Source organism: Pelophylax lessonae, assembly GCF_965119305.1.
Source record: "Pelophylax lessonae genome assembly, chromosome: 2".
Taxonomy (NCBI): domain Eukaryota; kingdom Metazoa; phylum Chordata; class Amphibia; order Anura; family Ranidae; genus Pelophylax; species Pelophylax lessonae.
In genome coordinates, this window is record NC_138769.1 from 664,176,061 (window position 1) to 664,189,747 (window position 13,687).

The 13,687-nt window shown below is 42.7% G+C and overlaps 1 protein-coding gene across 1 annotated transcript in view; it reads left to right on the forward strand.

The window, feature by feature from the left end:
• Positions 1 to 481: 481 nt before the first annotated feature.
• Positions 482 to 13,687, forward strand: part of LOC309548236 (polyunsaturated fatty acid lipoxygenase ALOX15B-like) — a gene marked incomplete at both ends in the record, with an annotated part of 57,871 nt that continues 44,665 nt past the window's right edge. Inside the window, 2 exons of the mRNA XM_082248188.1 lie at positions 482 to 592; positions 5,015 to 5,091. Of these exons, the coding sequence (XP_082104314.1) occupies positions 482 to 592; positions 5,015 to 5,091 (188 nt within the window). The remainder of the gene's footprint in view (positions 593 to 5,014; positions 5,092 to 13,687) is intronic.

Sequence of the window (13,687 nt, forward strand, 5' to 3'; positions counted from 1 at the left end):
CTGTTCATCATTACCCTTGCTAAAATACACTAAGCTAAAAATATAAATAAAAACGATATTCCTCATTATCATTCTTGGACGTAGTTGAGCAGCTTTTTGCAGTGGTTGGCGTGGATCCAGTTAAGCTTCAAAGAAGTCGGCGTTGTTAGCTGAACCCGGTATGGCTCGAAATACCTCAGCTCCAATCCCTTCCTTTGATGTTTCCTCACAATGCCCCAGTCACCTGGTTGAACAGAATGTCCACTGGTTATAGTGTCAGGGTCCAAGAGAGACTCCCGAACCCTGTGATGGAAACCCTGGAGCTCCTCCCACCGGGACTGTACCCACCCCGTCAGCTGAGAATGTAGAGATGACAGCTGCTGAGGAAAGCACAAACCAGACTCTGGTTGACTCCCAAACAAAACCTTATAGGGTGATAACCCATGGAGCTGTCTAGGGGCATTCCTGATAGGGTAAAGAGCAACGGGAAGAAATTTGGGCCATGGCTTTACAAAAGTTCTATTCAGTCATTCAACTTTACCGCTTCTTTGAGGATGAATCGCTGGATGATATGAAGAGCCTTGCATACCTCTGCAAAGATCTGACCGGTGAAGTGAGATCCGCGATCCGACTCGATAATTCCAGGCAGCCCCCAGCGACAAACTATGTCAGACAGGATCTTTTTTGCGGTGGTAGCAGCATTGGCACTGTGAACAGGCCAAACCTCTGGCCTCGCAGAAAACATATCCACACAGACCAAGACATGCTCGTACATTCCACTCTTCGGCAAAGTGATATAATCTATCTGAATGCGCTGAAAGGGATAGTCCAGTTAGGGTGAGTGCCTTCTCTGTGCTGTTACCGTTTTCAGCTGCGATAGTGAAGCCAGGGGCAATCCAATGCTCTTCCACCTCTGCACACATAACCATCCTTGACTGATGTCCAGGGTAATGAGCCGAGTGAGCCATCATTTGAAAAAGTGATCTGGGTAAACACCATTTTCCATCAAGAGCCCAGATGTCGTATGGACCATGTGTAGCCCCCCAAGGCCGTCCATCTCCTCTTTTCCTGAATTTCCACTTTGGACTGCAGTTTAGCGTCACGTTATGGCTAGCATCAGCATCTCTGCCACAGGGCTCAGATCACCTTCCTTAGCAGCTCTATCTGCCAAGGCATTTCATTGGGTTCCATAGTCTTCTCAATAGTATGAGCCTTTACCTTCAGAATGGCTATCCCGTGTCGCAAGTAGAAGTCAATGAACAGTCTGTCTTTAAACTCCGGACCGGCTTCCCCAAAGAAGTCAAGGACCCTCTTACCCTCCAGAGAGGACCACAATCATGTGCCACCCCAAAAAGCGTATCTCGAATCTGTATATATATATATATATATATATATATATATATATATATATATATATATCTATATATTGATCCTCTGATCTTTATGGCTTACCATCTGGGGTGTAGTACCTGGGCTGGAACCAATGACAAAGTGTCTGGAATGGGGGTCTCCTTCACCGGACTGACAGCTGCTGATTCCCACTCCATCAAAGAAAGCCAATCGTGTTGTTTCTCGTGTCCTTCTAAAGTTGGAAATTGATGAGAGATCGATATGTAAAGTTTTGAAAATTCTTATTTTCCGCACCACCTTCTCTTCCTCCTTAACAGGGAGAAAAGATGCAGGGTTCATAAATAGTGCATCGTTTAAGAGTGAGGTTAGTGGGTGTTAGCAGGGCTACTTCGTACCTAGTCAATCTAGCAGCACAGAGGTGTCTTGTTATGACCTAATTAAAAATCTCCAGCACCGAATGGTAAGTGATAGAGTGTCAACGGGGAGTCAAAAACTATGTCACCTACCTTCTGTAACATTACAGTGCAGGTGTCCACAGCTCGTACACATCCTGGTGAGCCTCGGATGAAAAAGGGGAGGTCTTAGTTGGGCAGACCTAAAGAAGGGGCTTTGGAGAGTTCCTGGGTCAAATCCTGTAGGATTGACCAGTTGTCATCAGACAACATTGAAAAGTTGTTTGTGATGTTATTTCGTAAAGGGGTCCTGGTTTGGATGGTATGTTAGGGATCCAGTCTCTGCAGTAATTGACAAGTCTGAGAATGGCTCTCAGTTGTCGGGTGTTACATGGGCTCTGGAGGCTCTCTTCAATGTCTGTATTCTCTGAGAGGTTCTATGTTGGGTACCCTGAGAAATGCAATGACTAAAGAAAACAACCTTCTCCTTGCAAAACTGGAGAGGTTCAGTCATTCGCAAAGACACTGTCTGGCCCGTGAGACCTACAGTGGGAGTTGTCTCCCCTGGAAGAGGAACCTTGCCTCTAAGATCTTGGGATCTTAGAACAGTTTTGGCTGCATCAATGTCAATGAGGCAAGGGAGGGGATATTTTAACTCCTCTAGAAATAGATTGATGTGGGCTGACATTGATTTACCAACGCTCTATGATGTGTCATAGTCCTTTCTGACCATACCTACCTTTTGGAGTTTCCGGATCCTTCGGAATAAATTGCCACTTACCCTGCGGACCAGCCGGGTTGGTCGGACAATTATGCCTGATATGCCCTGACTTTCCACATCCATAGCAGACCTGTTAAAATACCTCATAGTTTGCCACAGAAGGAGAGGGTTCAGGTGTTATGACAGGCTGTTGAGAGATAGAGATAGTGTGAGGTGGGAGGGTGTTAACGGTATCACGGTCTGTACTGTGAGCTGAAAAAAAATGGGGATTAAAGTGCAGAGACAATAGAGTCAATAACAGGCTGTGAATCAGGAGAGACAGTGACAGGTTCAGTGTCAGCGGATTTGGCTCATCTCTGTAAAGTTAGCCCAGAAAGAGCTTCCTCCACTTCCCTCACCGGATCGCTGGACTCGGCTATCTCATCAGGCCATGTGTAAATAATGTGGTTCTACTGGACTGAAACCGCCTCCTGCACGCCTTGCTTATTGAATAATATTATATTATATAATATAATAGATCTCTGAAGCCACAATTGTGCTACATCTATAGTCTTTGCCGACCCCAAGTCTGGGGTTTAAACTCAGTTATGAATTTCTCCCATCTCCAGCCATCAAAAGTTCCCTCCAGTGGGATAATCCAAGCGGTACCCTTGGACCACCTGTGCCATTCTTTAATGGGTTCTATGGCCTTCACCCCAAAACTAGACTTCATGTTATCGTGCAGCCGTCTGACTGTGGGAAGCCTCGCTTTCCTTCTCTCACACGGATGGCTCATTGCCCAAGGTGATTCAAATCGGCTTACCGTCTTAACCCTGTGTCCAGGGGGACCCCTTGCACCACTTTAGGAGACCACCGCCCGGTGACTTTTTCACGGTGGATTGGCAGACTACAACCACTATACTAGTGGTTGTTACACTAGTCCCCCCAACTAGAAACCTTAACCGAGGCGATGTGTACGTTACTTACCCAACACGGTAATGATCGCCTCCCGGGTCGTGTTTTAACCCTCACAGTGTATTCCCGGCCTCACTGATTGTTTCACGGTGATCCTACACTGCAGTTCGCCAGACAAACTGCACAGGATACTTACCTGGTGACAGGTACTCGGGTACTCTGATGGCCTTGTGACAGGTACTTTGATGGGCTAGTGACAGGTACTTTGATAGGCTAGTAACAGGTCCTCTTTATTGGGGGGGCAATCAGTGTGTTTTAGGGTGCACTATAATCGGTAACTAGCTGTCACCGCAATCTCGTCCTCGCACAGGATCAGTGTGTGAGGAGAACACAGTAACAGCTAGTTACCGTGGTCTCTGTTGACATTCTGTGACCGGCTGTGATTGGACACAGCCCGTCACGTGGTAAAGAGACATTTTCATTGGCTCTTTACCCTGATCAGGGATGGACTGTGTCAGAGTCACACTCTCCATCCCCGAACGCCATGCTGCGCGCCCCCGGGTGGGGGGGGGGAGGAGAGCAGCGGGAACGGGCGGGCATCATATTACAACTCTAACGGAGTGTTCCTGCGGCATCATTTTACAATTGTGGGTTTAACTAATCATTTTCTTGGTTTAATTCTCCTTTAAGATGCGTGGCAGGGTGTGTGTGTCCTATGCCTACATCATTTTGATAATAGGTTCCCCTCGTTCCGATCTCAAAAAGTTGTGAGGCATGATTTATTGCTTGAAGATCAATAAACAAGGAGATGGGTTAGGGCATGGGATACTTCAAAACACTGCACAGTAACAAGAGGACACTTTTCTCTAACCTTCCACCCCAGGACAGAGGGAATGGCCAGTATTAGGAGACCCTATAAAGGCCACTTTAGTCCATAGCTACCTATGGCACTTACCTCCCAAAATGCACAGTCATCAGGAATCACAATTCAAGGCCAGTACTCACACACGTCCCTAGTACAGCTGCACAACTCTTCCAGCTTCTTCTGGACCTGGTCCAGTGAGGAAAACAATTCTTCTCCAGACAAGATCTCTATGATGAAGTCCCACAGCCAGCTCCTCAGAAAGATCACTCCAAGCTCTCAGCTCTACCACAGCTGTCATATAAATCTCCCTCCCTATGTTCTGAAAACCTCTTCCAGAGGCAGGGGGAAGCAGTCAAACTCTCAGTCTGTGAAACCCTGAACAGACCAGAATAAATAATCATGTCTCACTTGATTACAGATGAAGCAAAAAAATTTTTTCCTAGCATCCTACGCTAGGAGGGTGCTACATCTATGATAGCACGGAGAAGGGTCAACCTTAACTTCAGGAAAAGCAAAAGTCTTCCCTTGTATTGGACTGCGCTAGACTGGTCCCTGCAGCCTCTTCTTCCTTGCACTTGGCAATTAGAGGCCCCTGATGTAATTGTAAGACCAATGCAGGGGTCATAGTCTACTGCCACAGTGTAGGGGAGCACCATTTGCTGGTGGAGCGAAGAATCAAGTAAGTAAATGTGCTTATCCCCACCTTGTAAAACTTCCCATTCAGTTAGAAATAAAGGCAAAACATTTGTATTTATATATAAAAAACATTATCAATCCCTTTTTTATAAGTGATCACATACCCTCTATTCTCAGCTGTATAAAGAGTGCTGGGGAGAAGAAACAGCATACACTGGTCTTCCCAGCAAATGGCTGGGCAGAGTGGGTGTCAGGTGAGTCTGATCATTGGAGGGGAGCAGGCTGAGTTCTCAGCACAGCCAAAAAACTGACCATGTTGTGCTTTCATGCCTAATGTGGTCAGTTTTAAGAAAAAAGCAGAGGGACTGGCAGAAACACCCAGGATTTCACACGAAGCAATACAAAGAGAACAGGATACTTTTCATACAAGTAAATGGTACAGCAGGATCATATCAGGAATATAAAATGTTGGGTTTACATATTCTTTAAACTTGCAGTGCAGGTGAAGCCCAGCTACAAGGAAGGACGTTTACTTTACTTGTAGTTTAGCTTTAAGCACAGGGCTATACTGGCAATTAAAAACCCAAAAATGGTAAGCATCAATAAACCAAAAACAAAAATGTAATATATTGCAGCTTACCAATCATTGGAGCTGTTGACCGCAATAGTGTTCATTTATTAGCCTTTTTTTCTCCCTAATTTTCGTAATTTGGTAATCTGGCCAGTAACACTCTTCCTGCCTTAAGATGTCTCCGCTCTATGATGGAGCAATGGAGACACCTTCCACACTAGCATTGTCAGTCTGGGGGGGTATGGAGAGTGTTAAGGCTAAAGCCTAGTACACACACAGCGATTATCGGCCGACCGATCGTCCGTCTTTTGTCCAGAGTGGTGTTTTGTTGGTTGGAATGTGCCTAGACTGCACACAAATGTTGGTTTGCTTTCTTTGTGTTCTTTTTTCACTGAGCATGCCTAGTCTTGCTCATAAGATTTTTTCCTGTCAAAATCTGTACTGACTGCACGAAAATCGGCCGTGTTTTGACGGCGGACAAAAATTTTATAGCCTGCACACCAGATTTTTTTCGGCCGAAAAGTCGGAGTCGGTTGTCGGAAGCATCATACTAACAAGCCGAAAATCGGCAGATCGGTCGTCGGACGAAAATTCCCTGCCGATTTACGATGTGTGTGTACGAGGCTTAATACACACTATAAGAAAATCGGGCGAACGTTTTTGTCCAAAGAATTTTCGGACGATTTTCGTATAGTGTGTACAGAACTTTCTACAGACGATTCAAAATTTTTGTATGAAAATTCTCGAAGGGACAGACTCCAAAATTTTTCTCATACGGGAAAAAAACGAACGATATTTGTTTAATGGCTACCGTTTTTGTACAATTGTTGTACAAGCAAAATCAGAAAAGAAAGACTGCGCATGATCAGAAACAATAAACAACAAAAAAAAAGCCTTTGTCGTACGAGAATTTGCGTATGAATTTTCGTTCATCAGTTCCGATTTGCTGTGAAAAATGAGGAAAATTGGACGATCTGTGTAATGATGAGAAATATAGAATTATATAAAAAAAGGTCAATTAATATTGGTGAAAATAAAGAAAATTAAAATATGGTGAAAAAAAATCCACTATGTATACGTCTTAAAAGGTGTAAAACCAACAGGATGCTAATTACAAACCGGCTAAGAGATACTCAATATATAAAATTGTATAAAATTGTAGACTTATAAAACAGCAGGGAATCCCACATAAAACCTGGGGTAAATGCAAGAATAAATATCAAAAAACACTTTCAATCAATGGAATAAAAGGTTTTCACTGGATATAAAAAGTCCCACAATAAGTGTCCAATAACTTATATTCCACAGAGCATGAATATGGCAATCATAAATAACTCTGGTGTAGAGAGAGACAATTTCCCAACAAGGTGACTTCAGTGCAGGTGTTCCAGTAATTCCTTAAGGGTGCTGGCTATGGTGATCACTCTGTGCTCCCCATGTCCCCTGTGCCGCACTCACCAGAAATGATTACCCCTACAGGGGTGACAAGCCTTGGGTATAGTATCGCCTCTGATGCCTCCGGATCCTGTAAGGATTTCCTGGCCGATCCTCTTTACCCTGTGCGCTGTCCTATAGCCTGCCCGAGTCCACTCTCACTGTACACTGCATATATGCTCCGTAGATGTATATGGGGAAGAAAGGGCCTCACATAGAGTAGTATTGTCTGATAGATTTATTTCAATTCAAAGAATAATACTCACAAGGTGATTATCCATTGTGAGTATTATTCTTTGAATTGAAATTTCAATTTTTATAAGTTTTATAAATTTACAATTTTATACAATTTTATATATTGAGTATCTCTTAGCCGGTTTGTAATTAGCATCCTGTTGGTTTTACACCTTTTAAGACGTATACATAGTGGATTTTTTTTCACCATATTTTAATTTTCTTTATTTTCACCAATATTAATTGACCTTTTTTTATATAATTCTATATTTCTCATCATTACACAGATTCACGGTTACTCACCTTTCTATCCCAAAATTGATATTTCACACATTCATATTTTCAGATATATGTACTCATCACTTTATTTATTCACCTAATTTTTCAATCCTAATATCAATTATTAATTTCACAAGGTCACATACTATTTATTTGCACTACAGCACTTTTTATCTTAACCAATCAGGAAGTTATAGGCAGCGCCACATACCTCCCTCTCACCTTTTCACTTTACTATAAATCCCAGGATTATAGTTTTAGAGGTAGGCTGCAGCCAGTTATAATAGGAATCTAAAATATCCTAAGCGCAGATTTTTTATTTACAAAATTGGACGATCGTTCGCCCTATTTTCTTATACTGTGTACCCCACTTTAGACTAGCAGCGTCAGATGGATTTGACTTGTAAATTAAAGCCAAACTCCAGTTAACACCTCATAAGCCATTACAGCAACAGTTTTTGTTTTGCCTTTTGGGATAAAGATTTTACATAAATGAATAAAAACTGATCATCGTAGGACCCCCCAGTGGTAAATAGTTTGTCTCAACCCTTTAACTGCCATTTTGCCAGACAGCTTGGTCTGTTTAGGGAAATTGAAAAAAAAAAAAAAAAAAGATCTATTGGTCAATAATTCAGGTAAAAAAAAAAAAAAAAAGGAATAAAGCCTAAAAAACAAAGAAAAAAAACTAATGCATCACATCTTAGAAATGGTACGCTGCAATAATTAGCATTTTTGCTTTTGGGATTACTATCTCTTTAAATCTCTCAGTGGCAAATAGATTGGATGTGGTTATGTGGCTACACCCCCTCTACCACACCCTATATATATCTATATGGGCTCTTTGGTTCCCAGTACACACTTTGCTCTCCATTCTGCTGCTAGGTAAGTAATCAGACCTGACAAGGCCAATAAGCATGGTTTGCTTGGCTACCAGAATGTTTGATGTACTTGGCTGGTTTAAATGTGTTTGTTAGAATTTTTTTTACTATTCGGTGTGTTTGAGAATAACCATGTGTAAAGATTTAACTGCTGTGGGGGAAAAAAAAATATTTAAATAAAAAAAAAAAATGTGTATACATAAATTTTTTTTTTTTTTTTTTTAATATAAATTATTATACCATTGAGTGGAGCCACCCCTATAAGTGTAATTAAATCAGTGATATACTTAAGCATTGGAATCAAACAAGACTGCCAGTTAAACTGTAGCATACAATGCCATGTGTATACTTGCTCCAGGCTGTATATTCATACTGACAGTAGTTCAGTATTTTTTAATGGTTACCTTTTGAGTGGAACCACCACCATATGCTGTGTTAAATGGTTGATAGACCTAGGCATTGAAATTTAAGCAGCACCTAGAAGATTTCACTTTGGAAGGCAAGGAAATTGCTCAATTTCCCCATCAACGCATTCAGTATTGATGGGGAATCCCTCCTGCAGCATTGTTTTCTGACATTGGGGGGGGGGGGGGGGTGTGCAGATCACAATGATTACTGCTAGCAACTATCCCTCTGTTCACCAGAACTAGTGTCCCAATTGAAAGCTTCCCCTCTATTACTTTTTCTGGGGACAGCCCAAAATTGTGGCTTTTCTTTTACTATCACTTTCCATGATGGTAAATGGGAGAAATAAGGTGAATCTCCCTAATGGGGACACCGACAATAATAAAGACTGCGAGGTGTTCTAATCATCTCCACGCTATCCAAATCTTAAAATGTTTTGCCTTTAGTTATAACTTTTAAGACTGCCAACAAAACTGTAGCATACAGGCTGCAAATCCAATGTTCTCTTTACATGGCCCTATGTGGCTTTACCATATGTTGCAGCCATTGAAACATGGATGAGTGAGTTTGGGGTGGAAGAGTATTGAGCTTAACCAGATTGAATTATTTTGGGATCAATTGGAGCAGAGACTGCAATCCAGGACTTCTCGTCCAACATCAGTGCCTGACCTCTTAAATGTGCTTCTGGAAGAATGGTCAAACATATCCATAGACACACTCCTAAACCTTGTGGACAGCCTTCCCATAAGAGCTGAAGCTTCAAAGGGTGGGCCAACTCAATATTGAACCCTACGGACTAAGACTGGGATGCCATTAAAGTTAATGTGCATGTAAAGGCAGGTGTCCCAATACTTTTGACAATCTAGTGTATGAGGTCAACGCTTATATTCCGTGGGGGACAAAAATGTCACTTCTCCCAGGATCAGTGCTGGAGATTACTCCGATCAACTTCATATTGCAGGTTCCTCAAACTCTTTACACCCCACAAAGTACAATGGAGGTGCAACACAATACACAGTGAGGTGAAGTCCTATTTTTAGTCCTGATGATGAAATGCTTTCTTGCATTGCTTCCCATACATCTACATCACACAGCTGTGCGATTCCTTAAATGCTGCGCATAAAAAAAAAAAAAAAAAAGTTTGTTCCTAAACATTTAAGAACCACACAATCTTTGCATAGCTCCCAACTGCCACTATTTTGGAATCTTTACAGCTTTCTGCTGCTTGATTTGATGTCCACTACTACAGCTTTTGGCCATAAGGTGTGCAGGGGGGGGGGGGGGGGGGAGGTGTGCCTGGGCACACCCGAATGCGGTGACAATTTTTCCCCTACTGCCCAGTCTCTTCTCCCCTCCCCCCTGTGTACTGCCCACCACAGTGCTGCTGGCTTCCCTCCTCTCCTCTTGCGGCTACTGTTCATAGCTGAAGCCTATCAAACTATATTTTACTTCCAAAGTGTTAGTGTTACTAAACCCAGAACCTGCACTCACTATATCTGGTCTCCCACAGAACATGGAAATGCAAATATTTTAGTAAATATAAACTGATGCCTTTTCTCATCAGCAGTATATAGCAGTCTTGTGCCTTGTATCAGTTCCTTGTAAAGCTTGTAGGAGTTTTCATTCTCCCCTGTGCTGATTACATGCATTCTCCCAAGGAAAAAAAACTCTAGCAATACACACCAAACTGCATGTGCAGCCTTCCCCTGGCTCTGTAAATATCAAGTTATTTTTTGGAGACAGTAGAAAGGGAGGATCGGAGAAGACAGGATTAAACAGTCATACACCATTCAAATGATTAACCCCTTAGGTTCCACAGTAAGTATAGGAAGCATGCTTTACTGCATTAACACTGATTTTACTGTTGTGGGTTTAGTAACACTTTAACTATGCTTCAGTTTGTGAATGAATAGGAAGCTGCTCAGCACAGAGCACTTCCTATTCACTCGCTGTCTGACACAACTGAGTTTTGTGTGCACACCCTAATGCAATAGACTGCGCACACCCATGACTTTGGCCTATCCATTGCTTCCAGGCCTTTTCTGTAACAATCAGTATTTTTTGCTAAAAAATTACTTGGAACCCCCCAAACATTATATATTTTCCTAATTAAAAAGTTAAAGAATCAGCGCTCAACTCTCAATGAGGGGGACCACTTACTCTAATTCCAATGTGTATTGAACAGACGTGTCTTAAGATAATAAATAGTGGTCAAATTTAATAAATGTCAATGAAAATATGTCAAAAAAATGGGGTGTATAAAGTGATTATAGAATGAATAGATATATACAATAATTCAAATGAACATCCAATCGAAAGTAAACCAAGTGAATACAGTGCAATGCTGAGTGACTATTCATGCAAAACAAAATCATGTGCAGCTCTTATATGATCAGATAAACACAACATGAGCAAAGTGACCGAAATAAAAACACCTAAAAATATAGCAATGATGTGCTAAAAGCGTGCTACAACAGTCCATAAAATGCATATAAATAATCTAAAAAATACACATGATAGTCCCAAATAAAGTGAATAAAGTGCAATGTGCCAAAAAATTCTTCTATATATGGTGGTCTTTCCAATCAACTCTAAAGGTAAAATGTGCTCTTCAAACACAGCAAGGTGAGTGTGTCCCGGTGAGCGCACAATCCAGACACCGAGTGCAGTGGCCGCTCACCTCCACAACACTCAGATTGAGCGTTATATATAAATATCCTGGCAACCCTTTCAACTCGTTCGCCAACAGCCCAGCGTGCTCCAGCAGCAATGGATCAAATAATGGGAATATAGCAGCATAGGAAGCTCAAAAATGCCTTAGTTCCTGTATTGGTGCTTAAAAAGAGAGGCTCTCATGGTGCAGAAACGTAGGGTAGTATTTATTAAAAAAATAGTAGTGCAGGCTACTCACATTACAGAAGATACAACAGTGCAGACAGTGTCACAAACCGCCGATGCGGTGCGATCCGAAGCTTCCGGTCACGGCCGAAGACCGGAAGTGACGTCGGTACGGTTTACCCTGACGCGTTGCGCTACGAACACCCGTAGCTTTCTCAAAGGGGGATCATATAAGAGCTGCACATGATTTTGATTTGCATGAATAGTCACTCAGCATTGCACTGTATTCACTTGGTTTACTTTCGATTGGATGTTCATTTGAATTATTGTATATATCTATTCATTCTATAATCACTTTATACACCCCATTTTTTTGACATATTTTCATTGACATTTATTAAATTTGACCACTATTTATTATCTTAAGACACGTCTGTTCAATACACATTGGAATTAGAGTAAGTGGTCCCCCTCATTGAGAGTTGAGCGCTGATTCTTTAACTTTTTAATTGCGTTGTGATCAGTGGGGACACTATCAGAATCAGCTGCTTGCTTGGAGGAGTTCCACATCGATTTCTTTGATTGGGAAGATCCGCCTGATCGCTTACCTCAAAATCGCACATAAGTTTATTATTTCTATATATTTCCCTAATCGTCTTTTAGGACAGCCACCTCTGGGACCTTGGCTCCTCCTTTCACAGGAAACAGTCTTGGCTTCAAGATTTAGGCCCCTCCTACCCCACTGGACCAACCGTTTTGGTGTTTCCACTGATGGGGAGACATTGCTGGGAACCAGGGTTGATCAGCTGGGGAGGCTGGGCCAGAGGGTGTGGTGACAGCACATTCGGTGGGGGCGTGCACTTCCGCCAGGGCCGCAGATTCTGGTTCCAGCTGCGGTCTATGGGAGAGGGCAAGGCACTGGCTGGTGTGAGCCTGTAACCCTGGAGGGGTCAGTGAGCAGCTCAGAAAGGCGAGACCACCACAATCCCCAGCGGGAGCTGTCTGAGCAGAAGTGGCTTAGACTGCTTCTGGCAATGCCAGCACCAGCCACTCAAAGGTAAGAGGAACCCTGGGGTGGGTGTTCCCTCTCTGTATTACCCGATAGCTCCACAGGTGTGGAACCCTCTTGGTAGTTGGAGGGTTAGGAGGTGGTTTTAGGACTCTGGTGGTGGTTGGTTCTAGGGTTACTCCCGGTGACACACAGCGTCGATGCATTTTGCAGGACTGTGGGGATTACCACCACAGCTCCCAGGGGAGGCACATGCAATGCCCTGCGTCCACAGGACCGCACATTGACAATTAGTCACCTTGTAAGTAACAATAGGGTTGGACAACAATTTCCTCCCTTTAATTTGAATGTATGCAATTTTAGTTGACCAATGGATTATTGGAACATTGAACAAAAGTTGATGATTCAGCATTCATTGCCATGGTGTACCCTGCAGACTAATTATAATATGGCAACAATGGAATAATTATGGACTGTGTGGCCTATACGGAGAGCCATTAGTCCCTATACTCTTAATATATACATAATATCAGACTGATCCAAGTGTTTTGATTGTGTTTGATTATACATAAATTGACATTTCATATGTTGTACTTTAATTGCTGGTGTATAGCAATAAAATGTTTTCCTTGTGCATATTTCCCAGCGTTCTGGTTTCCACCTCCATCTAAAAAGTCGCAATCCTTTCCTCTATTCACTGCACAGGAGCGGGCCAGAGGCAAAGGTACCCATGACCCTCTTGAGGGACAAATTCTCTTCGCTGTAACCTGATGGCATCAGTTAAGGCTGGGGACTGGTCTGCACCGAGCCATGTTGCTTGGTTGTCTATACTAAATTTGGCATCAATATGGTGCCCCTTGGGAGAGACTGGGGCCCCAGGTTGTTCTAAGGGGGATGAACCAGCCCAGGTTGGGAACAGCAGGTCAAAACCACCATAGTAGGATTGCACCGGTTATTGGCTAGTATAGAGCAGTCTGGACCACACAGTGAGACAAAGGTTTTAAAAAGGGCTATCTAGCACCTTTCAGTCCATTTTAAACACGGTTTTCAGATCCCACAGCCCCAGGCTAGCCCTCCGCCAGCGCAGCAGAGTGTTGCATCAAATAACCATTACCACAGCGCAAAACCAGTGAAATAAACAAATGAGTTAGCTATAGATATATTACTACTATGCACATATATCCTTGAGCAACACCATACTT